This window comes from Sapajus apella, unplaced genomic scaffold, assembly GCF_009761245.1.
Source record: "Sapajus apella isolate SASKATOON/1434 unplaced genomic scaffold, GSC_monkey_1.0 scaffold2, whole genome shotgun sequence".
NCBI classification, from domain to species: Eukaryota; Metazoa; Chordata; class Mammalia; order Primates; family Cebidae; genus Sapajus; species Sapajus apella.
The window spans coordinates 79,038,607-79,064,310 of NW_022436942.1; the positions used below are offsets into that span (position 1 = coordinate 79,038,607).

General features: G+C 38.6%; 1 protein-coding gene across 3 annotated transcripts in view; it reads right to left on the reverse strand.

Moving 5' to 3' along the window:
• SPPL3 (signal peptide peptidase like 3) overlaps positions 1-25,704 on the reverse strand; it is a 155,080-nt gene that overhangs the window by 14,288 nt on the left and 115,088 nt on the right. For all 3 annotated transcript variants that reach the window (XM_032241980.1, XM_032241989.1, XM_032241997.1), the window contains exons 3-6: positions 12,603-12,691; positions 5,910-6,029; positions 5,084-5,162; positions 4,122-4,234 (exon numbers count right to left, since the gene is read on the reverse strand). In XM_032241980.1, coding sequence (XP_032097871.1) covers positions 4,122-4,234; positions 5,084-5,162; positions 5,910-6,029; positions 12,603-12,691 — 401 coding nt within the window. The remainder of the gene's footprint in view (positions 1-4,121; positions 4,235-5,083; positions 5,163-5,909; positions 6,030-12,602; positions 12,692-25,704) is intronic.

Consider the following 25,704-nt stretch of genomic DNA (forward strand, 5'->3'; position numbering starts at 1 on the left):
AGAAATACCTGCCTGTTTCCTTAACAGGAAGCCACCAAACTAGTTAAGATTCAAGGGATATAATAATAAAAGCAGCTATGAGATTGACTTGGACTAAAATTTATTATTTGTGCTCCAATAATTATCATAATCAGGATTCTTTAAAATTGTATAATATATATATTTATTTTTTAATTTTTATTTAATATATATTTTTAAAAGATTGAGTTTTATTGAAGTCTTTCAGAATCCCCTACCTGCTCAGTTTATATGTGAATCACTTCTTTTCTGCTTTAAATTAATAAACCATTGTTTGCAGAAATCAGTAAGAGATACTCTCAGAAGCCCAATGCACATAGCTGTCACTTTGTCACTCTTAATAATACCTAGTCCTTATAAAATCAGCACTTGCCCTTTTACCACAAGCTGGGCAAGCAACTTGTAGTATTACTTTGAATGCAATTTCGTTTTCTCAACCTATTTTTCATCAACTTCCAGAAGCACCGAAGTATTGTAACACAAATCATAAGCTACTGAAAACACTAATACTTAATTTGGGAAATGAGGTCTAATAAACCACTTAAAAATTCTAGCCATTGCACTTGAGACTGCTTATATGCATAGTGGGTTCTCTAGTACTGAAGCAAACAATCAGAGCACATGTTTTTACAAGGGAATGTGAGATGCTGAAACAGGGGACCAAATCTGTCAGAATCAGCAAAGGTGAATTACTACACAGATGGGGCATGGCTTATTTTGACTTTGCCTTCCCTGTCTGCGTCATGAAGGGTCTGTATAGTCTAGAGGGTCACTTGGTCTGCAAACTCAAGGAACTGTTTCAATAGCTTGGTATATGGTAGACGCTCAAAAAAAGCACTGAATAACTATCATGAAAAAAGATTTACGTTTATGTAACATAAAAACCTGTGTTTTTTCTTTATAGTCACCTCATTCCTCCACAAAACCCCTGCCAACCACTGAGCTGTTTGTTCTCCATCCCTATAATTTTATCATTTTGAAGAACAAATATATTTTAAAATTGTGAGCATAACTTATATTTGTATGTTTTACAATTTGCAATCCACTCGGTAGTTTCTTTCCACATAATACTCAGTTTCTTATGGCATTTTACTAACTTGGCGCATATATATTTCAAATCATTGTACTGGTGGTCAAAGTCACTTATGAGGAAAAAAAATTCCTAGATGCAGAAGGACAAGTTTTTAGTTTGCCTTAAAGTTTAAAATTTCTTCCTTAAGATGATTTTGATACTAGATGCAGAAAAAAACAGTTTACAATCCTTTTTGTCAAACTCCATCCAACCTGACCATGAACGGAACATCCTTGGTTTTAATTCATATATTTGAGGCAAATATCTTCTAAAAATTATACATATATTAAAAAAATCCAAACAATTACTTAAGCCCAGGAGCTTGATGTCACAGTGAGTTAGGATCATGTCACCGTATTGCAGCCTGGACAACAGGGCAAGAACCTTTCTCTAAACAAAATTAAAAATAAAAACCCCAAACAATGGACCAGATGCTATGCAGCAAACTTAAGATCAATCACACAAAGTATATATATTCTGTAAGATCAGTACTTAGAAAGTGTTTAACTAACTCAGCTACTCTGAACTTGAGGAATGACAGGAAGCATCACTCTGGGTGGCTCTGGGCTCAGACAACGATGAACACCAACCCCATTGCCCCTGAGCCAGCCCCAGAGCTGCAGGGAAACACTGCCTGGTGGAAAGTAGAGGAGCCTACTGGACCTGGCACTGGTTCCAAAGAACTCTGTCTCCAAAGTCTGGAGTAGCTTTGTGGTTATTTGGAGTAGGTAACAGGAATAGATGCAATCCATACCTGTACCCCAGATTTTCAAATTCTTCCCTTAAAAATTATTTGGGATTAAGACTAGTATAAAATTACACTGCCTTTATATTTTAACCTCTTTCCCTTTGGAATCACCAAAAGAAAGAAAAGGTGATAGTTTACAATCCCTTTTAAAGAATTTTACTTTGTGTGGCAGAGTAGTTAGATAAAAGTTTCTTGAGATTAGGAAAGTGAACTGTGGAAATGTAAGGACTATATATAAAGGAAGTGGAATCCAGGTGCGGTGGCTCATGCCTGTAATCATAGCACTTTGGAAGGCCGAGGCAGGTGGATCACCTGAGGTCAGGAGTTCGAGACCAGCCTGGGCAACATGAGACCCCATCTCTATTGGGTATGGTGGCTCAAGCCTATAATCCCAGCACTTTGGGAGGCTGAGGAGGGTGGATCACCTGAGGTCAGGAGTTCAAGACCAGCCTGACTAACATGGTGAAACCCTGTCTCTACTAAAAATACAAAATTAGTTGGGCATGATGGCACATGACTGCCAATTCCAGCTACTTGGGAGGCTGAGGCAGGAGAATCGCTCGAATCCGGGAGGTGGAGGTTGCAGTGAGCCAAGATCTCGCCATTGCACTCCAGCCTGGGTAACAGAGCAAGACTACCCCTCTACCCCACCAACAAAAGGTCTTAAGGAGAAAATTATAGGCGATTTTTGGAAACTGCCTCCAAGATGTTTTGGTAGTAGGTTTGAATTCCACATAAGGGGCCTGTGTTTGGGGTGAGCTACTTCTTTGAATCTTTGTTTAGTCTTCTGAAAATGGGAACAAACAGCAGGATCTACTTCAAAGAGTTGTTCAGAGGATTAAGAGAGAGAATCCATGTAAAACACCCAGCAGACTGCCTAACTCATAATTCATCCTTATCATCAATGAAGAGAGAAATTCTCATAGGCTACAGGGTTGGGGCATCAACTACTGTAGCCTATCTGAAAAGCAGTGTAATAATGAGTATGATTTTTTTTTTTTTTTTTGAGACAGAGTTTCGCTCTTGTTACCCAGGCTGGAGTGCAATGGCGCGATCTCGGCTCACCGCAACCTCCGCCTCCTGGGTTCAGGCAATTCTCCTGCCCCAGCCTCCTGAGTCGCTGGGATTACAGGCATGCACCACCATGCCCAGCTAATTTTTTGTATTTTTAGTAGAGACGGGGTTTCACCGTGTTGACCAGGATGGTCTCGATCTCTTGACCTCGTGATCCACCCGCCTAGGCCTCCCAAAGTGCTGGGATTACAGGCTTGAGCCACCGCGCCCGGCCGAGTATGAATTTTTTTAATGCAAAAATTCTGTTCCACGAATTTCATGTCTAGGGATTCATCCTTAATACGCTGGAGTTATTAAAAGGGATGTGATATACTTTTATATAATGATACAGACATGTATTTATATCATTAAAGTATATGATGTATATCACATACATAATGCAGGTTACATATATGATATTTGACATATACTACATATATCATATAGAGCATAATATGACACATTATACACAATCTAATCCCATTTCCTTATTGTTACTTTTTAAAGACACAGGGTCTCGCTTTGTTGCATGATCACAGTGGCATGACCACAACTCAAGGGATCCTCCCACCTCAGCCTCCCAAGTAGTTGGGACTACAGGCACACCCAGATGATATTTATTTTTCTAGAAATAGGATGTCATTACATTGTCCAGGCTGGTCTTAAACTCCTAGTCTCAAGCAATCTTCCTGTATCAGCCTCCCAAAGTGCTGGGACTACAGGCATGAGTCACTGTGCCAAGCATCCATTTATATAAGAAAGCATAAACTTGTACATTAATATTCAAAGCAGCATTATTCATAATAGCCTAAAGAGTGGAAACAACTGGTAAACAAATAAATAAATTTAAGTGTGTCCATACAATGGCACAGTATTCAGCCATAAAAAGGAAGTACTGATAACAGGTTATAACATGGATGAACCTTGAAAACATGCTAAGTGAAACAAGCCAGACACAAAAGGCCATATAATGTATGATTTCATTTATGGAAAATGTCAGAATGGAGAAATCCATAGAGACAGAAAGTAGAGACGAGTGGATACCTGGGCCTGGGGTGGGGTGGAGGGTAAGGGAATCTTTGCTAATGGGTATCAGTTTTGACGGGGATGGGTGGTGAAAGTGCTCTACAAGTTGATTGTAGTGATGGCTATATAGCTCTGTGAATATCCTAAAGTATCTATAAAACTCTATTAAGTAAAATTACAGTTTGCCACAAATTAGTCACTCACCATCCATGAGAAGCCAATGGCCAGTGAGAACCCAGATGAGGACGAGCATAACAGACAGAGAGAATGACAGCAACTCAGCAGCAGTGAAACGCCCGCAGCAACCAAAGGAAATCCTGGAAAACACAAACACTCATTGGACTGTAGGCACACTTTATTCAATAACCTAACTCTCCTTTGGTATTTCATGATCAGAGCTCGTGATGGCTGGATTAGAATAGCAGATAATACCAAGATAGCTGGAAATCCAAAATACCCAATCTTTTTAGAGTAACCAATGGAAAGCTCAGAGGAATTATACTTCTGCACCACCTGATAATGTCCTTTTTGGACCAATTATCGACACGGGCATTTAGAAGTTTCAAGTGGCAGTATCACCTCTGGAAAAGCTATAAGTATGGAGAAAATTCTGTTTTTACGAGGAAAACAAAATGAAGAAATGCCAACGATTCAATTCATTTAGCAAAGATGGTATTACTCTATTTAGAAGGTGGTAAGTGTGTCCAGCATCTCCATTAGCACAGCATTTTGTCTTCCTGCATCAGTGGCTTTAAAGTGTGAACACTGGGATTAAAGGCAAGTAGGCAGCATATCCAGGCCACCAAAGACCAAAGGTAAAGAAGAACGTTTGAGTTCAACCACTGTCCTTGTATTTCATCAACTCACAGTAAAAGAATGAAAGCACTGTTTCAAAAGAAAACTGCTCATCTTTCAATGCTCTAAGTAAGAGGCACATTACAGTGACTCAGACTTCCTAAGTTTTGTTTGTATTTCCTCTGACATGAGAAGGTGCAAAAGGAAGTACTTATCTTCTGGTTTTAAAGATCAAATGTCTCACTTCCTGGTGTTCTGGCATTTCTGTGCTCCAGCCAATACCAGAAATTTAGACTCCTAATAATGTTATCAAATATGACAGAAAAATCTATGTAAGTTTATAATTTAAGAGGAAAGTCCCAAGTCCTTACTTGTTCTGAGGTGAGCAGGGTCTTGTTAAATACTGGCACATCGGGAGGAGAAGAAAAGCAAAAGCTATAGTTGCAAGAACTAGATAAAGAAAAGATGCAGTTAATTTTTTTTAACCAATTATAAGAAAAATGGCATGACTTACAGAAACTTAGTCATTCCCCCAAACACTTGACAAGTGGATACAGTTAACTGAATAGAGAAGAAAAATATCTTCCTTTAATACTGCACAAAAAACCAAAACCTCTTCAATTAAAAAAAGTACCTGATTTAAAGTAGGGGAAAGCATAGGTAAGTTTTGTAAAAGATAAACAGCAGGCCAGGGGATGGCTTCCTAACAAGCCTTGTAGCATTTTGTTAATTTTTTTTTTTTTTTTTTTTTTTTTTTTACATTTCCATCATTGCTTAGCTTGAAAACACAGCAAAGAGCTGACACTCCAATCACCTTGATCAGTTATCAATGTTTCTAGCTGCAAGAATGTTGGGAGAGGCTGACAGTAACTTCTATGCCAAGCTCAACCTCTTGGTAATCTACCAGAAAGGGAGCCACAGCCAAAGCAGAGCAACACCGCTCTGGCGTCATAGAGCTCCTGCGTTTTCACGTCTCCGGCCTTTCTTTCAGATCATGTAGGCAGGTCTCAACAGATGATGTACATCAAGTGGTTCAAGGAGGAGTTGGGGAAGGGCAGTGTGGTGGAGAGGGAGGAGATGAAGCCAAGATTTATAAGGAAAAACTTACATGACATGGTATATAAATCTTAATTTTTGAATAGGGATAAAGGTGAAAACTTTTAAGTATGTTAAGACCAGACAGAGAAACTCATTTACCTGCCGTACATATTGTAAAAACTACTTGAACTGAGTCAAAGAAGAAGAACATGACTAAAAGAGAGACAGATGCTCCAATCGGAAGGAACAGAGCCTGGGTAGAGTCAATTGTTTGGATGCCTGAAAGAGAGAAAAACGGACACATTAATACTTATTACACAACAGGCACTGTGCCTATGCACTTCATATACATTAACTTGCAAAAATGCAGACAGTTCTAGGGATTATATGTAAGACATGGATTATCCAGGCCCTATGAGTCTTTCCTTCCCAATGAGATTATGAGCTCCTTGTTCTCTTCATGGTGCTTTCATTACAGTAGATGCTCAGGAATATCTGTTGAAGTGAACTAGGACCTCCTGGTGTTGACCATCTGGGTGACACAATGCAAACCCCTGTCAAGAACATTAAGAGGTAGTAAAACCCAGATGACTCCATTTGAGTAAATTTGTGGTCTTGCGTATACGTTTGGTAAAAGTGGTGACTTAAACCCATTGACTAAAAGTACTTCTCATTGCCCGTGGGTTTAATGTACTCATTTTCATGCTTTCCCATTATTACTAATAGTTGAGAACTGACTTGGCTGATAGGGGGAGAGGGAGGAGAACAAGCCATAGCTGAAAACAGCAAATCAGAAAAATTTTATTTGGTCAGATGTGGTAGCTCACGCCTGTAATCCCAGGACTTTGGGAGGCTGAAGTGGGAGGATGGCTTGGGGCCAGGAGTTCAAGACCAGCCTGGGCAACACAGTGAGACCCCCCATTTCTATCTATTAATATTTAAAATAAAAAAATAATTTTATGGGAACATTTTAAGGTAACAGAATAGAAGATGAATGGGGGAAAATAGTCTTTTGCGATAGAGTAGTATTTAGCACAGGAGTTCTCATTTCTTGGCTTCCCATTAGAGCGTCAAAAAAAATTACAAAGCCCAGGTCCAACCCCAGACAAATTAAATGAAATCACAGGGGCTAGGCCCAGCTAAAAACTCCTCACAAAACTATATTTTGCATCCAGGGGTGAGAACTATTAATAGAGTGTTTTTGGTAGAGAAGGAAAACATGACAAACTTATAACCACTGACTGAAAAAAAATGTACCAGTTTTACCTTGTCCCACTTCCAAATTCACTCTACTGATATGTTATAAAAGTATACAAAAGGAATCAAATCTTTATATGATCTATTATAATGAAATAACAGAAGGAAAAGGCTGGGCACGGGGGCTCATGCCTGTCATCGCAGCACTTTTAGAGGCTGTAGCAGGAGGATAATTTGAGGCCAGGAGTTCAAGACCAGCCTGGGCAAAATAGAGACCCTATCTCTATAAAAAATAAAAAAAATTAGTTGAGTGTAGTATCTTGCTACTGGGAGGCTGACGTGGGAAGATCACTTGAATCCAGAAGTCCAAGGCAAAAAAAAAAAAAAAGGAAAAGTCTCTTCATTAAGGCTACAAATAAAATATGCAACCAGGATAAATACAGCAATACACAAAGGGTTGCAATGATCAACCAATAAAGCTTCTCTTAGGTATTTAAATTTGCCTGTCCCCAAAAGAGCTATTTAGGGGTTTTAATGAACTATTATCTACAAAACAAAATTGCTTCTCAATGGCTAGGTAGATCAGTCAAGTAATTCACTTAGGAAGAGGGCAATTCAATTTAGGAAAAGTGAACTATGTGTCATCACAAACAGAAATTATCTTGGAAGCAGTCTGTCCTGACTGCAGTCAAACTCATTCGGCTTAGCCCATGGATCACTCTGGGGAGTACATTCATTAGACAAAACTCTATGAAATCTCTGACTAAATTTCACCTCAATAGTTTTTAAATTTAAGTGCTCTACAGTGGTTTAAAGAACTGCTAGATGAAGCCACAGATTTTCAGTGCCTGTCACTACAGAAATTAATCGTTTCTCAAATAAATGATTGATTGTCACGGGAACAAAGCATCCTGGAGTTTACAGACAGATTATACTGATTCGAAGTATGAACAGAAAAATTAAATGGCTAGCTAGAATAAAGACTGTAGTGGTCAGGTATATGAGATGCATTTGTTTACAGTAAAGCTAAATTTTAAAAGTTCAGTCTGCAATTAAATGCAAAACTGAAAAGAACCTTTCTAGAATATTAGACAGAATGCAAAGATGTTTTTTTTTTTTCCCTTAAACTACAGATTTTTGAACCAGGAGGCAATGTCAAAGGGTAAGCAAAGCACCTTTAGTTCCTGACAATATGCTACCTAAAACAAGGTCCATGCCTTCAGTACTGCACTTCCTAAAGTTCTGGAGATAAAGATCTTGAAGGGGAAGGAGGTAATTAATTAGAAATCTTAGCCAAACTCTAGTGACTTAAAAACAAAGCAAAACTGAGCAAAGCAAAACAGAGTGGCGATAATTGGGAGGCCGTATGCAAGCGCAGTTGCATTATCTTTAAAGCCAAAATCAACAAAGGAAATAGGCTCGGGTACGTACGGCAACATCATTTTTAACATTCAGTGAACACAGCTACAGGCTAAATGTATGTCTGGCATGGAGAAGACACTGAGCAATAAACCACTAATTGTTAAGAAAATTACTGATTTTACACCTCCATGTAAGAAGCATGCTTTGGACTAAATATTTGCTGAACACCTATTACACAGTACGGGACAGGAGACATTAAAATAAAAAAAGTCACTTCCAGATCTCATCAAGTTTACAATTCAAGCAGGGGAGATTAAGATGTAGATCTCTGCTAACGATGAGTATCCCAACTATAAATCTCCATCAATCTTTATAATGCAAATAAATTATAACAAGTTTAGTAAAGGGCTTTGAGGGGGTCAGATAATTGGGGGGTGTATATGGCTTCTTTTTAAAATTCCACTTAATACTACTTAAATGAAGGACTGATGTGCCACGGGAAAAAAATGTCTATATTGACTTCTTGGGGCAGATACAGAAGTTACAACAAGGTTAGGGGAAATCACAGGACCTGGAGGGAACTCCCGCTCTCCACCTCCACTCCTGTCACTTTCTTTCTCACCTTTTTTATTGTGAAACATCACCCCCAGAAAAGCACAAAAATGTAGAGTTCAGTGAATTATTACATATTTAATACCACTTCAGCCAAGAAACAGACCAACTCCAGAAATCTTCCTTTGTGTCCTTCTCAACCACTACTCTCTTTCTCCTGAAGGGAACCGCTACCCTGTCTTTTATGATATGTGTTTTCTACCCACGCATGCATCCTTACATACTATTTTGCCTGTTTTCTAAATTTTATATACACTGAGTTATGTAGTATTTTTTTATGTCTGGCTTCTTTCACTCAACGTTATCTCTGAGAATGACCCATGCTGTTACACGTAGCTACAGCAGTTCACTTGTTGTCACTATATCATACATTAAAATTTATCCATTCTCTGGTCGACATTTGGGTTGTTTCCAATTTTTTGGTTATTACAGATAATGCTGTTCTAAGCACTCTTGCACATGACCTGATGTACATATGACTGTATCTGTTGGATATCTAACTAGGAGTGACACTGCTGGGTCCAAGGGTGTTTATATTGTCACCTTTTGTAGGGAATATCAAACTGCCTTACAAAGCGACTGTAATAACTCATGCTCTCCAGTAGTGCAACAGTGTTCTTTGTTGTTGCTGTGCATCCTCATCAACACTTGATATGGTCAAGGGTTTTAATTTTAGCTATTCTGGTGGGCATGTAGTGCTCTTTCATTATTGTCTGAACTTTTATTTTTCTGCTTTCTAATGAGTTGAATGCCATAGTTCCTGGCAGGCCTGATCTACTCTTCCTCTTACTTTCACGTGTTTCGAGTTGCCCAGACAGCTGCAACATTATCATAATCTGAAGTAATAATTACCCAGTCTTTCAGTCAAATACCTTAGGGCACCCTGCAGGGAGAAACATTCAATTACAAACTGATTCCTCCATTTTTAAGTTCTGATTTTTGGGGGCATGAGTCACATGGCCCATTTAATCCTCTGTTGAGTCTCACTTAATGCTTCCCCTTCTTCTAGCTCCTATTATAATCAAGGACAGTCTAATAATTTCTGACATATTCATGGCATGTAATCTAATCAGAGAGTAGTAACCCTTTACCCCTGCACACCCACCAATGATGCCAGCCTACATCTACAACTTTTCCTACTCTCCTGTCTCTCTACAAATTCCTTGTTTTTTATTATTTTAGGAGTGGGCAACCACAATCTTTTATTTTTTTTTTTGTTTTTTTTTATTTTTTATTTATTTATTTTTTTTTTTTTGAGACAGAGTTTCACCCTTCTTACCCAGGCTGGAGTGCAATGGCGCGATCTCGGCTCACCGCAACCTCCGCCTCCTAGGTTCAGGCAATTCTCCTGCCTCAGCCTCCTGAGTAGCTGGGATTACAGGCACGCGCCACCATGCCCAGCTAATTTTTTGTAGTTTTAGTAGAGACGGGGTTTCACCATGTTGACCAGGATGGTCTCGATCTCTTGACCTCGTGATCCACCCGCCTCGGCCTCCCAAAGTGCTGGGATTATAGGCTTGAGCCACCGCGCCCGGCCCCTACAATCTTTTAAAAACTTCTGTCTGATTACTGTCTCCTTCAATCAGTCTGAAACACTCTTGGCAAAATCTTAACACTAAAATTAAATTTTCTTTTTCTTAAAACCTTCTACCCAACTGTTCTACACTGTTAATCGTTCAGGACTTCCATCTCTTTAGCACCTACAACCTGTTTCTCTGTTTATCTTTCTGGCTGTTGTTATTTCTTTGATTCCTGATAAATGCATCCTATTTTCCATGTCATCCATTCAATCTGGAATAATGTTATATTCCATAATCAAGTACTGGTCAGCCCCCTTAGTATTATGTTTTTCTTTGTGAAAGTGAATTTTGCATTCTATGTAAATCTGTCCTTATATTGGTATCCACTGCACAGAGCAGGCACTGAAGAAATGTTGTCAAAGATAATTTAGTACCACACAGCTGGTAGAGTTAAGAAAAATACCATTCAGGCCAGGTGCAGCGGCTCGTGCCTGTAATTCCAGCACTTTGGGAGGCCAAGGCTGGAGGATCACTTGAGGTCAGGAGTTCAAGACCATCTTGGCCAACATGGTAAAACCCCACCTCTACTAAAAATGTTAGCCAGGTATGGTGGTGGGAGCCTATAATCCCAGATACTTGGGAGGCTGAGGTAAGAGAATTGCTTGAACCTGGGAGGTGGAGGTTGCAGTGAGCAGAGACTGTACCACTGCACTCCAGCCTGGGTGATAAAATGAGACTCCATCTCAGCAAATAAAAGAAAAAAGAAAAGGACCATTTAAAAAGTAAGAATTCTACCATTCTTTAGACTCTGCTTCATGAACAAGAAATAAAAAAGCTTATGCTACCAGGTAACTTCTACTGTATGGACTGAAACAACCATTTACTTTTTTTTTTGTTTTTGAGAGTAAACTTAGATATAATAACATAGGTAGATTTCTTTTAGGTTTCTGCAATGCAATGTACAGCAGATTTATAATCTGGTGTAAGAACATCACTTGCATATGTGCTATATAATACAGGAATTTTATAATATTTTAAAAAGGGTTTCAGGAATTTAAAGTGATTTGCCTTAAAATGTTGATAGAAGGTAAGCTGCTATGTAATAATTTAATCTAAAAATCAGAGTTTGCACTGGGTTTTATGTGGTTCCTATTATTGGTAATAACTACTGATATGAAATTTTATCTCATACAAGGATCCATGTCATAAATTTAAGAAAAGACTTGTTATATTTAAATGATTCTACCTATAGTCTTTATCACGGCCACTTTGGCACCGCTAGGGACAATGAAACACATGTGACTGGGCCTGTGCCAGTGAAAACTGGGCAAATACAAATTGGTTAACAGCGTATTATAATAACTGGAGAAACTAAGATACACAGTAAGTGATCTCTTTTCAGTGTAGCATCCATTTTAATACTGGATCTCATTGGATCTCCAATTAATATTGGATCTACCTTTTTATTAGATCTCTAGTATTTGCTCTCCCTTACCCTGTTCTATATAGATCATGATCTCTGTGCTTGTTACATGCTCCCCACACCTGAAATGACCACTTTGCCACCAAACCACATTCACTAAGTCAAACCCACCTTCTCTTGTAGAGACCTTATCTGATCCATTCCCGCTCACCTCACTTGCCCATCTCTTTATGCTCTTTCTACATGGATGTCAAAATGATTTCGTCTGTAGAGCTTCCTCTCATCCTCTGATAATAGCTGCTTGTTCAGAAGGATTCTGAGGCCATGGTGAGGGTCACTGAAAAAAAGTACTTGCCCCAGATATAGGAGGTGAAGAGGTATCTGCCATCTCTATCTTGGCACTTTTTAAAAAACATCTTGGCAAGAATTGCTCTTGTACTTTTGTATCTTTCAAAATATTGAACAGAATATTGAGGACATGGTAGATATCAATATAAATGTATTAATGTTATCAAATCGAGTCGATTCAAATTCATAACTTTCCATAAGCATCAAATGTTTTCTATTAATGCTATTGACTTATGATTACATACCGTAAAATTCACTCATTTTAAATATAACTCAATGATTTTTTAATAGCAAACATAAATCCTTGCACCCAGTAAATCATTTCCTGGAGGCATAGAAATAACCAAATTAACTACATGTATAGAAGTTAAATAACGTAAAATGTCTTACTATTATTGGTGCTGTTGCCATTGAAAGACCCCGAAGAACTATTACTGTCTTTCTCCTTATCTTGATTTTCAAAGTCCATATTAAGGGACCTGTGTAAAAAAATGTTATAGTTAAGTTGTAGTTTTGCTTAAGAAAGAAGTAGGTCAGAAAAGTCATGATATGACAATATTTTTTAAATGCTAAGGAATTAGGAAAGAAAAGAAGATCTCTTTTGAACAACTCTGAAAAATAGCTCGTCACATTTTAAAAAATAATCTGATGTCTTTCCAGTGTGTCGGTTCAAGAGTTTTCCTGACTGCAGATGAAAGCATTCCAATGCAGCTGAATCTTTCACTCCTATTTCTGAGCATATCATATCTTTAATTACTTCCTTATGTTAAAAACCTAAAAAGAGAAATATCGGACAAAGGGCAAGCACATATTGAGACTTTTACACACCACAAAACTGTTTCCAAAAAGGTTGCATCAATTTACTGTCTCAGCAGTGTATGAGAGCACTCATTTCCCTATACTCTGTCAGCTGTGATTCAACAACAAAAATTTGAGTCTCTTCTATATCTGGAATTGTTCTAGCTAATAGAGGGACAATAAATAGCAAACACTGGACTGGATTTTATATTCAAGGGTGCAGACATAATAGACGAGAAAAGTAAATACATAGTGTGTCCATGGCAGGTGCTAAGGAAAAAAGTAGAAAATGCACGAGTAAGGGTTTGAAATTTTAGAAGGATGGGCAGGAAGGCCTCAATGACAGTGACTTCAGAGTCAAGACCTGAAGGAAGTAGTCACTGTCAATCTGGGGAACTAAAATTGGCATGTCACTTTGATTTAGCATTCCTTAACCAGTGAACAGCTTTGTGTACAAAAGCTTGCTCATTTATTTTTTTTGTGAACTATCTGTCCAAGTCCATAGCTGATTTTCTACGTGTGTTCCTGTAAAGAAGGGGTTTGTGTTTGAGTGTGCAAAAGAACTTTCTGTAATGATCGTCTATATCTGCACTGACCAATGTTGTGGACATCAGCCACCTCATGTGATCACTGAAATGTGGCTGGTACAACAGAGGAAAGTAATTCTAAAACTATACAACTTTTAGATAAAAACACATGGTAAATCTTTGTGACCTTGGATTTGGAGTGAATTCTTAGATATGATACCAAAAACATGAGTGAAAAACAGAGAAAAACTTAAAAAACTTATGTGCTTCAAAGGACACTATCAAAAAAGTAAAGACAACCCACAGAACAGGAGAAAACATTTTCAAATCATATATCTATCTCATAAGGGACTTGTATCTAGGATATATGAAGAACTCTTACACCTCAATATTAAAAAGACAACCTGATTTTAAAGGATCTGAAGAGACATTTATTCAAAGAAGATACACAAGTAGCCAACGAGCCCATGAAAAAACGTTCAACATCGTTAGTCATCAGGGAAATACAAATCAAAACCACGAGAAACTGGCTGGGAGCAGTGCCTGGAATCCCAGCACTTTTGAGAGGCTGAGGCAAGAGGATCACTTGAGACCAGTGTGGACAACACAGTGAGATGCTGTCTCTATAAAAAATAAAAAAATTAGCTGGGTGTGGTGGCATGCGACTATGTCTCAGCCACTCAGGAGGCTGAGGTAGGAGGATCACTGGAGCCCAGGAGGTCAAGGCTAATGGTGCCACTGCACTCCAGCCTGGGCAACAAAGTGAGACAATGTCTCAAAAAACAAACAGACAAACAAAAAACCCACCATGAGAAACTACTTCACACATAGCAAGATGGCTATAACAACAAAGTCAGATAACTAAGTGTTGGCAAGGATGTAAAATTGGAAACTTCATATTACTACTGGTGGGAACGTAAACTGGTGCAGCCACTTTAGAAAACAGAATCTAACCATGCTGACACACCTTGACCTGAGAATTCCAATCTCCAGAACTCTGAAAAAAAATAAATTTGTTGTTTAAGCTACCCAGTCTAAGGTGATTTCACGGCAGCCTGAGCTAATGCAGATCAGATTTCATACTTGAATCCTTTTAAAATTACTGAGATTTGTTTCATGCCCCCAGATATGGTCTGTATTTGTAAATATTCCACATATACTTGAGAAGAATGTGTGTTCTGTTGTTGGATGGAATGTTCTATAAATGTCAATTAGGTCAAATTGATTAACAGTATTGTTTAAATCCACTATATCTTTGCTGATTTTCTGCGTACCTACAGTGGTGTCAGCTATATTTTGTGGATTTATTTCTCCTTGGAGTTCTCTCAGCTTTTGCTTCATGTATTTTGAAGATCTTTTATTAGATACATAAACATTTATGATTGTTATGTTCTTTTGCTTAATTGATCCCTTTGTCATTACAAAATAACCTTCTTGGCTGTGGTAGTCTTCCTTACTCTGAAAGTTGCTTTGTCTTACATTAACACAGCCATTCCTTACATACACAGCTTTCTGTGGATGAGTGTAAGAAGCATATATCTTTTCCCAATCTTTTAACATTTAAAAAAAAATTGTAACCACTAGATAACCAGGAATTAACCTTTTTTGGCTTTATATTTATAGTGTGCTTTTTTTGTAAGCAGCATATATCTGGGTCTTGCTTTTTATTCAATCTCACAATTGCTGTTTTAAATTGAGGTGTAGGCCAATTTCATTGAATGTGATTAACGATACAATTAGGTTTGAGACTATCATCTTACTATTCATTTCCTACTTTGTCCTATTTTATTTCCCCTTAATCTGACTTCTTCTGGATGAATGTAGTACTTTTTATGATCCAATTTGATCTCTTTTGTTGTCCTATCAGCTACAACACTTTGCTCTTTAATTTTAGTGGCTGCTGTAGGGTTTGTAGCACACATCTTTAACACAGACTACCTTCCAGTTACATTGCAACATTCATGTATAGTATAAACACCTTACAATAGTTTATACTTACTTCCCTCCCTCAACCTTTGTGCTATTGTGGCCATGCATTAACTCTAACATGTTATCTTATAAACTGTACAATGTATTGTTTTTGTTTATGCTGTCAATTATCGATAATGTATTCATTCATGTCTTGCTATGCTACCCAGGATGGTCTCAAACATCTAGACATGAGCAGTCAATCCTGCTTCAGCCCGCCAAGCAGCTGGGATTACAGACACGTACCACTGTGCCCCAGCTCCAGTCAGTTATCTTTTACACAGCTGTAAGTAATAAGAAAAAACTTTTATCAATGCATTTGTAATTTCTGATGATCTTAATTCCTTTGTGTAAATACAGATTTCCAACTGATACCATTTTCATTCTGCTCAAAAGACTTCCTTTAACAATTTTTTAAAGCATAAGATAGCTGGTGATGAATTCTTTCAGGTAGTGTATGGCATGGAAATATCTTTATTTTGCCTTCATTTTTAAAAGCTATTTTTGCTACAGAATTTTACAGTGACAGTTTTTTCTCCCTGTACTTTAAAGCTACTGTTACAATGACTTTTCACTTGTATTTTCAATGAGAAATCTGACATCATCCTCATCTTTTCTCCTCTGTATCTAACATGCTCTTTTGCCCCCTGTGGCTGCCTTGAGGATTTCCTTTTACCACTCATTTTGAGCTACTGATTATGATGTGTCTTGGTGTAGTTTTCTTCATGATTCTTGTGCTTGGGGTTCATTAAACTTCTTGATTCTGCAAATTATACTTATGAAATTTAGAAAAAAACTTGGTCTTCATTTCTTCAAATATTATTCTGTCCCTCCTTTCTTTTCTTCTTTTAGGGATTCCAATTACCCATATAGTACAGGCCACTGAAGGTTTCTCTCTGATATTCAATGGTAGCTCCATTATGTTCTTTTCATGTTTGAAAAAATTATTATTTTCTGTACTTCATTTTGGATAATTTCTATTGCTGTGCCTTCAAGTTCACCAATCTTTTCTTTTGCAATGTCTAATTGCTGTTAATCCCATCCAGTGTATTTTTCATCTCAGAAATTGTTGTCTTCAATTCTGAAAGTTTGATTTGGGTCTTCTTTATAATCTCCATGTATTGGCCAGGTACAGTGCTTCACGACTATAATCCCAGCACTCTGGGAGGCTGAAGTGGGTGGATTACTTGAGGCCAGGAGTTTGAGACCAGCCTGGCCCACATGGTGAAACCGTCTCTACTGAAAATACAAAAATTAGCCAGGTGTGGTGGTGTATAACTATAGTCCCAGCTACCTGGGAAGCTGAGGCAGGTGAATCTCTTGAACTCGGGAGGTGGAGGTTGCAGTGAGCTGAGGTCATGCCACTGTACTCCAGCCTGGATGACATAGCGATTCTGCCTCAAAAAATAAAAATAAAAATAACCTCCATGTATCTAATACAATTATATCTGTTTTGATGTACTTTGCTAATTCTAACATCTGTGTCAGTTCTGGGTCAGTTTTGACTATTTTCCTCATCCTGGGTCATGTCTTCCTTGTTTTTTGCCTATCTGATCATCTCTGCATGTATAGTAGACACTGTGAATTTTACCTTATCTAAATTTTTTTTATTCCTATTAATTTTGAGCTTTGATCAGGGATGCTGTTAGATACCTGGTTTTAATTTATTTTTTGTTTTCATGATTTATTAGGTGGGTCTGAAGCAGTACTCTGTTCAGGGTAATTATTCCCTATCACTGAGTCAAGATTTTTATGAGTACTCTACCCAATGCAAAATGAATTGTAAGTTTTTCCAATCAGGCTTTTGGAAACAGGTACTCTCCCCTATAATCCTTTCACATTTTTCTTTCCTCCACCTTAGGTGATTTCTACTTATGCATACACTGATTAATACTGTGGTGAATGTTCAAGGGGTCTGTAGATCTCTTTGTTTTCTCTTTTTGGAGCTCTCTTTTCTTTTGTCCTCTGTTCTGTTAATTCTAGCTGCCTCTAGCGGTCTCTTTGGACTCTCAGTTCCATCTCTTCAACTTAGGAAATCTTTTTCTCTGCACCATGACTGGAAACTATCTTAAGACAGTATGATGGGACAACTATTCCTAAACTCTCAGGATTACTGTCCTTTGTTGTCTGATGAAAAATATCTTGAAAACTGCTATTTTATGAGGTTTATGTGTTTATTTTTTTAAGTTGTTTCAGGTGGGATGGTAATTCAGTCTCTGTCTCTATTTTGGCTGGAAGTACAAGTGCCTCTAGATAGTTCTTTTAAATAGGTCCTGAACTAGGCAGATTTTTTTTTTTTTTTTTTTTTTTTTGAGATGCAGCCTCACTCTGTTGCCTAGGCTGGAGTGCAGCGGTGCGGTCTCAGCTCATTGCAACCTCCGCCTCTGGGGTTCAAGCAATTCTCCTGGAACTGGGCATATTTTAAGGGAAGGAAAGGGCTTTTAAAATTTCTTGTTCATGTCTTTAAAGTCCCTGGGGGTACTGAAACACTGATGAATTTTATGCATTTCTTTAGGAAAGCAGAGGATCCTATCATGAAGAAGTAGTTCATAATCATTCCTGGAAGAAACTTAACTAAATGACTGGGCTCAGGTCACACTGATAATGCTCTTAACTTCGTAGTTTCCCAATTCTATGACTCAAAATCTCTTGCTGGATTCAAATGACTTATTCCTCTACTAACGGCCTGACTCCAGCTGCCACTCTGTTTCCTGTACTTTCATTCATTGTCTAAAACTCCCTTATGTGTTACTGGTGCTGAGGAAACCTCAATTAGAATGGCAGATCTGGGTAAGATAATTTATGGAGTAGAGACTGGTTAGTTACATGTCACCCTGTTCTCATATAAATCTGGCCAATGAGTTGTTTGGCAAACTGTTCCACTGGAGGGCAGCCCCAATGGCTGACAGTTCCCCAGCAGGACCAAAACATGATGATTTTTTTTAGATGTGGTGGACTCCCTGAAACATGGTTAGACTCCTCCTCCAAAATATGGTCAGGTGTCTGAGGTGTTGGGGGTTTTCTATATAAAAAATGCCTTGGATTTTAGAATATTTATATACAGTATTTGAGACATCATTATATTTCTCCAGCCATCAGACGAAGACACATTAGTAGAGCTTAAAATGTACACTAACTGCTCATACCTCAGTCATCCTTAGAGGAACTGTTATGGCAACTGGCTCCTGTAAAACTTTTTCCTATTAATTTAAATTCTACAACAAACTAGATATAATGTTTTGCATATATTTCCCCTGCCAAGGCACCTGTGGTAGTCTTCAGTACATGGTTTCACTTCTATGATCTTTTAAATTTTAATTCATGTTTTTGCACAGCAGAGCTAACAATATGCACGGACTCTAGGATTGGTGATGCATTTCATGGGACCCTCTCTGGAGTCAACAGAACATGAAAGCTGCTCCTTCCCTGTGGGCATGCTTTGGAAAGACATGTATTAATTTAAATTGAGTTTTCAAATTAACTTATGAATGGAATCACAGTAACTACACTTGTTATAACTACTCTGCTTCTCAGAATCCGGTGACAGCAGGTTAAATTTGCAGGAATTTTTACCTACATCTCTACCCTTGGTGCTATACAGACTGCCAGCTTCTCTTATTCTTTCTGTGTTGGCATTATATTGCTATTCTGGATTGGAAAGTTGCCAGTCATCTCTTTGGGTTAACCCTAGGCACAGCTGTTATAGAGCCTCTCTCATGAGACTGGGTGAGTGAAAATAGGTGCTGAGAACAACACAGGACAGGATGAAGGGTTATATAACTCCACTTCAATTTGCCATTAATTGAGAACTATTTATAACTCCATCCTGGATGTTTTAAGGCAAGATTTCCCCCTTTTTTCAAATATAGCTGCTCCTTGACTTACGATGGGGTTATATCCCAATAAACCCAGTTAAGCTGAAAATCTCAAGTTCAAAATGCCTTTAATATTCATCCATCCAACCTACTGAACATCATATTTTAGCCCAGCCCACCTTAAATGTGCTCAGAACACTTATATTAGCCTACGGTTGGACGAAATCATCTAACACAAAGGCCTATTTGGTAATAAAGTGCTTAATATTTCAAGTAACTTAATGAATACTGTACTGAGAGTGAAAAACAGGGTTGTACGGGTACTTGAAGGATGGTTTTTACTGAAATCCTACTGCCATTGTACCATCATGAAGTGGAAAAATCTTAAGTTGAACCATCATTAAGTCAAACCATTGGTAAGCTGGGGACCTTCTGTAGCAGGAAGCAGTGGTCAACTTCAAACCAGTTTTAGCTGGTCCATTTTCTCAGCATCTAACTGACAAGAACTGTAGCAGGGACAGGAAAGCCTTAAGCAGGAATGAGGTACTATCAGACGGTTGGGGAGGGTGGAGCGGTGGTAGGGAGAGCAGGCATTCTCCATAGTTCTCTGTATAATAAGAAGACCTTGAATTTCTTTCGCTGTTCAAATAAGCTTAGCTAAAATCAAGCCTTGTTTGGTGTTAGAGGTAGACCATGGGTCACCGCTGCACAAAACAGAAATGGGGCTAAATGAGTTAGAGGGCTTCACTTATCAGCTCAAGCTGGGAAGATTCCTAGCTTCCAGCTTTAAAAACAAGATTAAAGGCTTAGCAGATCCCATGCCACTATGACTGGGGTCCTGTAAAGTTCCTCATACTGCACAGCTGACAGCAGACTTAAGCTGTTTAAATAAAGCCTTTGCAGCAGACTCTGCCTCCAGAGCTATCCAGAACTATTTCAATTATAGGCCTTTAACCTAGCTTATTTGGTAATTTATTAACTCCATGGACATCAGATTGCTAGGCTGGACCTAGAACAGTTTGTTGCATCTTCACAGAAGACTACTCTTCATTCTCTTCCATCCTGCCCTTCCTTCACAATCTTATTACTGCTATACAATAACATATAATATGATGTTAATATATCACAATGTTATAACTATACATTCCATCCAAATTGTACCCTGGCTATTTGCAAGTCTAGGTACTGAAATCAGTGTTTGGGTCAGGTGTGGTGGCTCATGACTGTAATCCTAGCACTTTTGAAGGCTGAGGCCAGTGGATCACCTGAGGTCAGGAGTTCAAGACCAGCCTAGCCAACATGGGGAAAACCCATCCCTACTAAAAATACAAAAATTAGCTGGGCATACTGGCGTGCACCTGTAATCCTAGCTATTCAGGACACTGAGGCAGGAGAATCACTTGAACCCGGGAAGCGGAGGTTGCAGTGAGCCAAGATCACATCACTTTACTCCAGCCTGGGCAAAACTCCGTCTCAAAAAAAAAAAAGCAATGTTTAAACGACCAACAGAAAAACTTGAGCTATGGCTTTTTCATCACAGACAACCATTTACCACCACAGGAAAAAAAAAATCCATCTAAATTATAGCATATTATATGCTACTTTGTCTTTTTATAAACTATGACTAAATAAGAAGTTATGGGTAAGGTGTAGGAAGTAAACAAATGTCCAATTATTGATGCTTACACAGAACCTACACCAAGAACGAAAGACTAAGAATCTGGGGAGAAAGAGACAGTCTGACTCAGCAGTTGAGAAGGCCCACAGGGTTAAAATGATAATAGCTAAGCTTGACTGACCTCACACTGTCAGGCACTACGTTAGGTGCTTTACAGGCAAGGTTTCTTTTGATTCATAGAAAAACCCCCATGAGCAGGGTGACCACAGATCCCAGCTATGCTTGCTGCCCTGGCAAAATTATGAAGGAAACAAAAATATTTCACCTAAAAATATACTTCTCTTTGACACATTTCAGATGGCTTTCAGACACAAATAGCTGAGAAGCTGTGTGGGGCAGATTTGCATCTGTAGAGAAAATATGCACTGATGCGGCTGAGGCATTTCTCTGAGACCCTACCTTGTCCAGACGCAGGAAAAACACCTTAAAAGGTCTGAAAGAAACATATTACATCTATTCTCTCTCAGGGCTGCGACCTATGAGGTTTCATCTACATAACAGCATAACCTGTGCTAGCTGGGGCTGCTCTTCTCTCTTTCCCATAACCTGTTTCACCACCATAACCTGATTTACCACCATAATCTGTTCTGACACACTCCAAGCCCTCATTCTTTCTGTAACCTCAAGGTGGTATAAAAGCATTAGCCATCTGGCCATTTTTTTTGAGATCTTATATTTTATAAGACTTTTGTGCACATTAATAAATCTGTATGCCTTTTCTTCTATTAATCTGCCATTTGTCAGCTGAGTTTTCAGCGAGGTTTCAGAAGGCACAGAGGAAGTTTTCCCTTGGCCCTGCTGGACCAAGTAATGGGATCACTGCTTGACGTGCTACATCTTTCCACATCAGTACATACTGCCTTTTTCTCATTTAAAAAAAAAAAAAGAAAGGCTGGGCACGGTGGCTCATGCCTGTGATCCCAGCACTTTGGGAGGCAGAGGTGGATAGATTAAGAGATCAGGAGATCAAGACCATCCTGGCCAGCACGGTAAAGCCCTGTCTCTACTAAAAGTACAAAATTTAGCTGGGCGTGGTGGCATGTGCCTGTAATCCCAGCTACTTGGGAGGCTCAGGCAGGAGAATCGCACCATTGCACTCCAGCCTGGTGACAGAGTGAGACTCCATCTCAAAAAAACCAAACAAAAACCAAACACCTACACAATATTTCTCCCCAAGTAAACTTAATCCGGTATCATTTTTAGATGAGCTGCACATATGCTGTCTTACTACAGAGAAATATTAAGACCAGCAGCCATAGCCTTGAACTGGGTGAGGTCCAGATGGCCACTGACCCTGTCGGCTAATCAGAGTCAGATAGAATAACAACTCATCAACATTCTTCAACTTTAAATTGGGTGTAAGCATAAATTTCAGTTTGGTGTTTTGGTCACTCTGATGTACATTTCACATCAAGTTTATTACAGACACTGTATCAAGAAGCAGTTTAACATTCTGTGAGTGCCTTAAGATTTTAGTGTGGCTGAGGTAGCGATCTGGTTCTATTTGCCCTAAATTTGTTTCAGGCTAGAATTCAGTTGCAAGGAACAGAACTTTAGGAAATCAACTACTCATTTCTTTATGTACTAGAGTAGATTAAAAAGGATTTTCTGAGGAACACTTTAGGCCTGCCTTTGGGAACTTCCACTGCCTACCTCAGGACAAGGGGAATTATGGGATTATATTTAAGCCTTATTAGGTTCCTTGGTTCTGATAAAAATACAAATGCACCATGACTGCTGTTAAGATAAGGTCTATATTTAGCTGGCAACATAGTACATTTCTGGGCTGCTGCCTATATATATATATATATACACATATATATATATATACACACACACACACATACATACATACATACATACACACACTTCTTTTTGAGATGAAGCCTCAGTTTGTGGCCCAGGCTAAAGTGCAATGGCATAATCTCGGCTCACTGCAACCTGTGCCTCCCAGGTCAAGCGATTCTCCTGCCCCAGCCTCCTGAGTAGCTGGAATTACAGGCATGCACCACCAAGCCTGGATAATTTTTGTATTTTGAGTACAGATGAGGTTTTGCCATGTTGGCCAGGCTGATCTCGAACTGACCTCAAGTGATCCATCCACCTTGGCCTCCCAAAGTGCTGGGATTACAGGTGTCAGCCACCGTGCCTGGCCTGCTGCCAGTATTTACTAACAGATCAATATTCAAGAATAATCAGTTTAAGAATGAACAGCCCGTTCACTTCTCCAGATATCTAAACCACAACATCCTGTTGCCCACTGTGCACCTTCAATTTTGGCAAAACTGCTTTTGCTGAAACACATTTTCATGCAAGGCCACCAGCTTATATTGAAGGGTACGATAATTCATTTAACAAACATTTATTTGAATGCCTGCTGTGAAATCAATGAAACTTGATGTTATATCTTCTTTATGAAGATCTTTAGGATAAATGTCTGATCTTAAGGCCAAGAACAGTTGCAATTCACCTGAACAACTAGGTTCCTTTTATTGAAGGAGGCTGAATGAGTTTTACATTTTCTTTCCTTTTAAAGCTGGCTGCTAAAAAGCTTAGGGTGGTACTTGTGAACAGGGGTGTTGGCATTATGGAATGCATTTTTACATTTCTTTTTTGGCTCATTTTGTCTCACTCATACTTTTTCTTTGGCCCCATTTTAATTCACCTTGAAGTAACTTGCAAAACTTAGTACACGTTCTGAAATCTTTTTGAACAGGGCAGAGCAGAGCACAAATAAACAATTGCAGGAAGCAAAACGGAGGTGAGAACATATCAGTTTATTTAAAGTTATACTCATTCGTCCATTTACATTCTTATACCTGAGTACACTGTGAATACAGGAGCAGAAAAGAAAATTGGAATTTTTAATCTTAATATTAAATTTTTTTTTTCTCAGCTCTAGAAAGGAGCGAAAAAAAGAAAAACAAAAATTTAATTTATAAAAAATTTTTAAAAGAATATGTTTTTTGATAATCCTACTTCTGGAAGTGAGCACAATGAAGGGGGAGACTCACTGGTCCAAGGTAAACGCTACATGGTTAAACTTAGGTTAAGTTAAATAGATGTTCCTAGAAAACTTACAGTGGTTTTATAAATTGAACATTTAGTAGTGAATTGATTAAATTCTTAAATATATAAAAAAAACTTGTCTACATGTGCGGCAATGGACAAAATCATTCCCTACATTATCTAACAAGTTCAGACTTTTGCGGATGATGTTTTCTTAAAGTAGGACAAGCTATGGAATGACAAAAAGGGTAGCTCAAAAGATAATAAACACATTACACACAATTAGGACACCTTGTGAACCACAGTGACACTTGTTCTGGTGAACCTGGTCTAACTACAATTATATGCACTTAGAACAAAGGGCATCACAATCATATAAAGTATAGTTCTTATTAAAGAATTTAGCATCTCTGCAGTCTTATTAACCTGACGTTGTCTTCATAGAGTAGGTTTGGGTATAAGTAAATGAACTGCCCTCACTACCTAAGAAAGCACTGGTAGGTGTTTGCCTTTATAAAAAAGGAACTGGTTACTCTAGAATTATAAAATGAATGATCAAAACTAACTCAAGAAAACCTAAGTAGCCTTTTTGAAGGATGTTAAGACAGAAACTGGTACTAGAGATAAAGAGAAATATTTTATAAAAGTCAGTCCATCAAGAAATATGTAACAATTGTAAACACACAAAAAGTGACAAGACAAACTCAGAGGCACTTATCTTATTAAAAAACACGTTTTCGTGCCACTGCACTCCAGCCTGGCGAAAGAGCAAGACTCTGTCACAAAACAAACAAAACACCTGTTTTCACAATAACTCTCAAAATTCAACAGGAAGACAATCCAATTTAAAAATGGGCAAAAGAGTTGAAAACACACCAAAAAGAGACACAGATGGTAAAATGCGCACATGAAAAGATGCTCAACATCAGCAGGCACTAAGAAAATGCAAACCAAAATTGCAATCACTTCATATCCAACCAGAACAGAACAGCTATAATCATAGAGATAGATAATAACAAGTGTTGGTGAAGAAGTGGAGAAATTGGAACCCTCACGCATTGCTAGTGGAAATGTAAAATAGTGTAGCTGCTTCGGAAAACAAAAGCATTTCTTTTCTTTTCTTTCTTTTTTTTTTTTTTTTTTTAACCTGAGACAGTTTTGCTTGTTGCTCAGGCTGGAGTACAGTGGCACGATCTCACCTCATTGCAACCTCCACCTCCTGGGTGTAAGCTGTTCTCCATTAGCCTCCAGAGTAGCTGGAATTACAGATGTGTGCCACCACGCTCAGCTAATTTTTATATTTTGAGTAGAGGCAGGGTTTCACCACGTTGGCCAGGATGGTCTCGAACTCCTTAGCTCATAATCTGCCCCCTTTGGCTTCCCAAAGTGCTGGGATTACAGGCATGAGCCACCATGCCCAGCCAGAAGCATTTCTTTTTTTAAAATTTTTTTTTGAGACGGAGTCTCACTCTGTTGCCCAGGCTAGAGTGCAGTGGCGTGATCTTGGTTCACTGCAACCTCCGCCTCCCCGGTTCAAACAGTTTTCCTGCCTGAGCCTCCTGAGTAGCTGGGATACAGGTGCGTGCCACCATGCCCGGCTAATTTTTTGGTAGAGACAGGATTTCTCCATGTTGGCAAGGCTGGTCTCGAACACCTGACCTCAGGGGATCCACTGGCCTCAGCCTCCCAACAGAAGC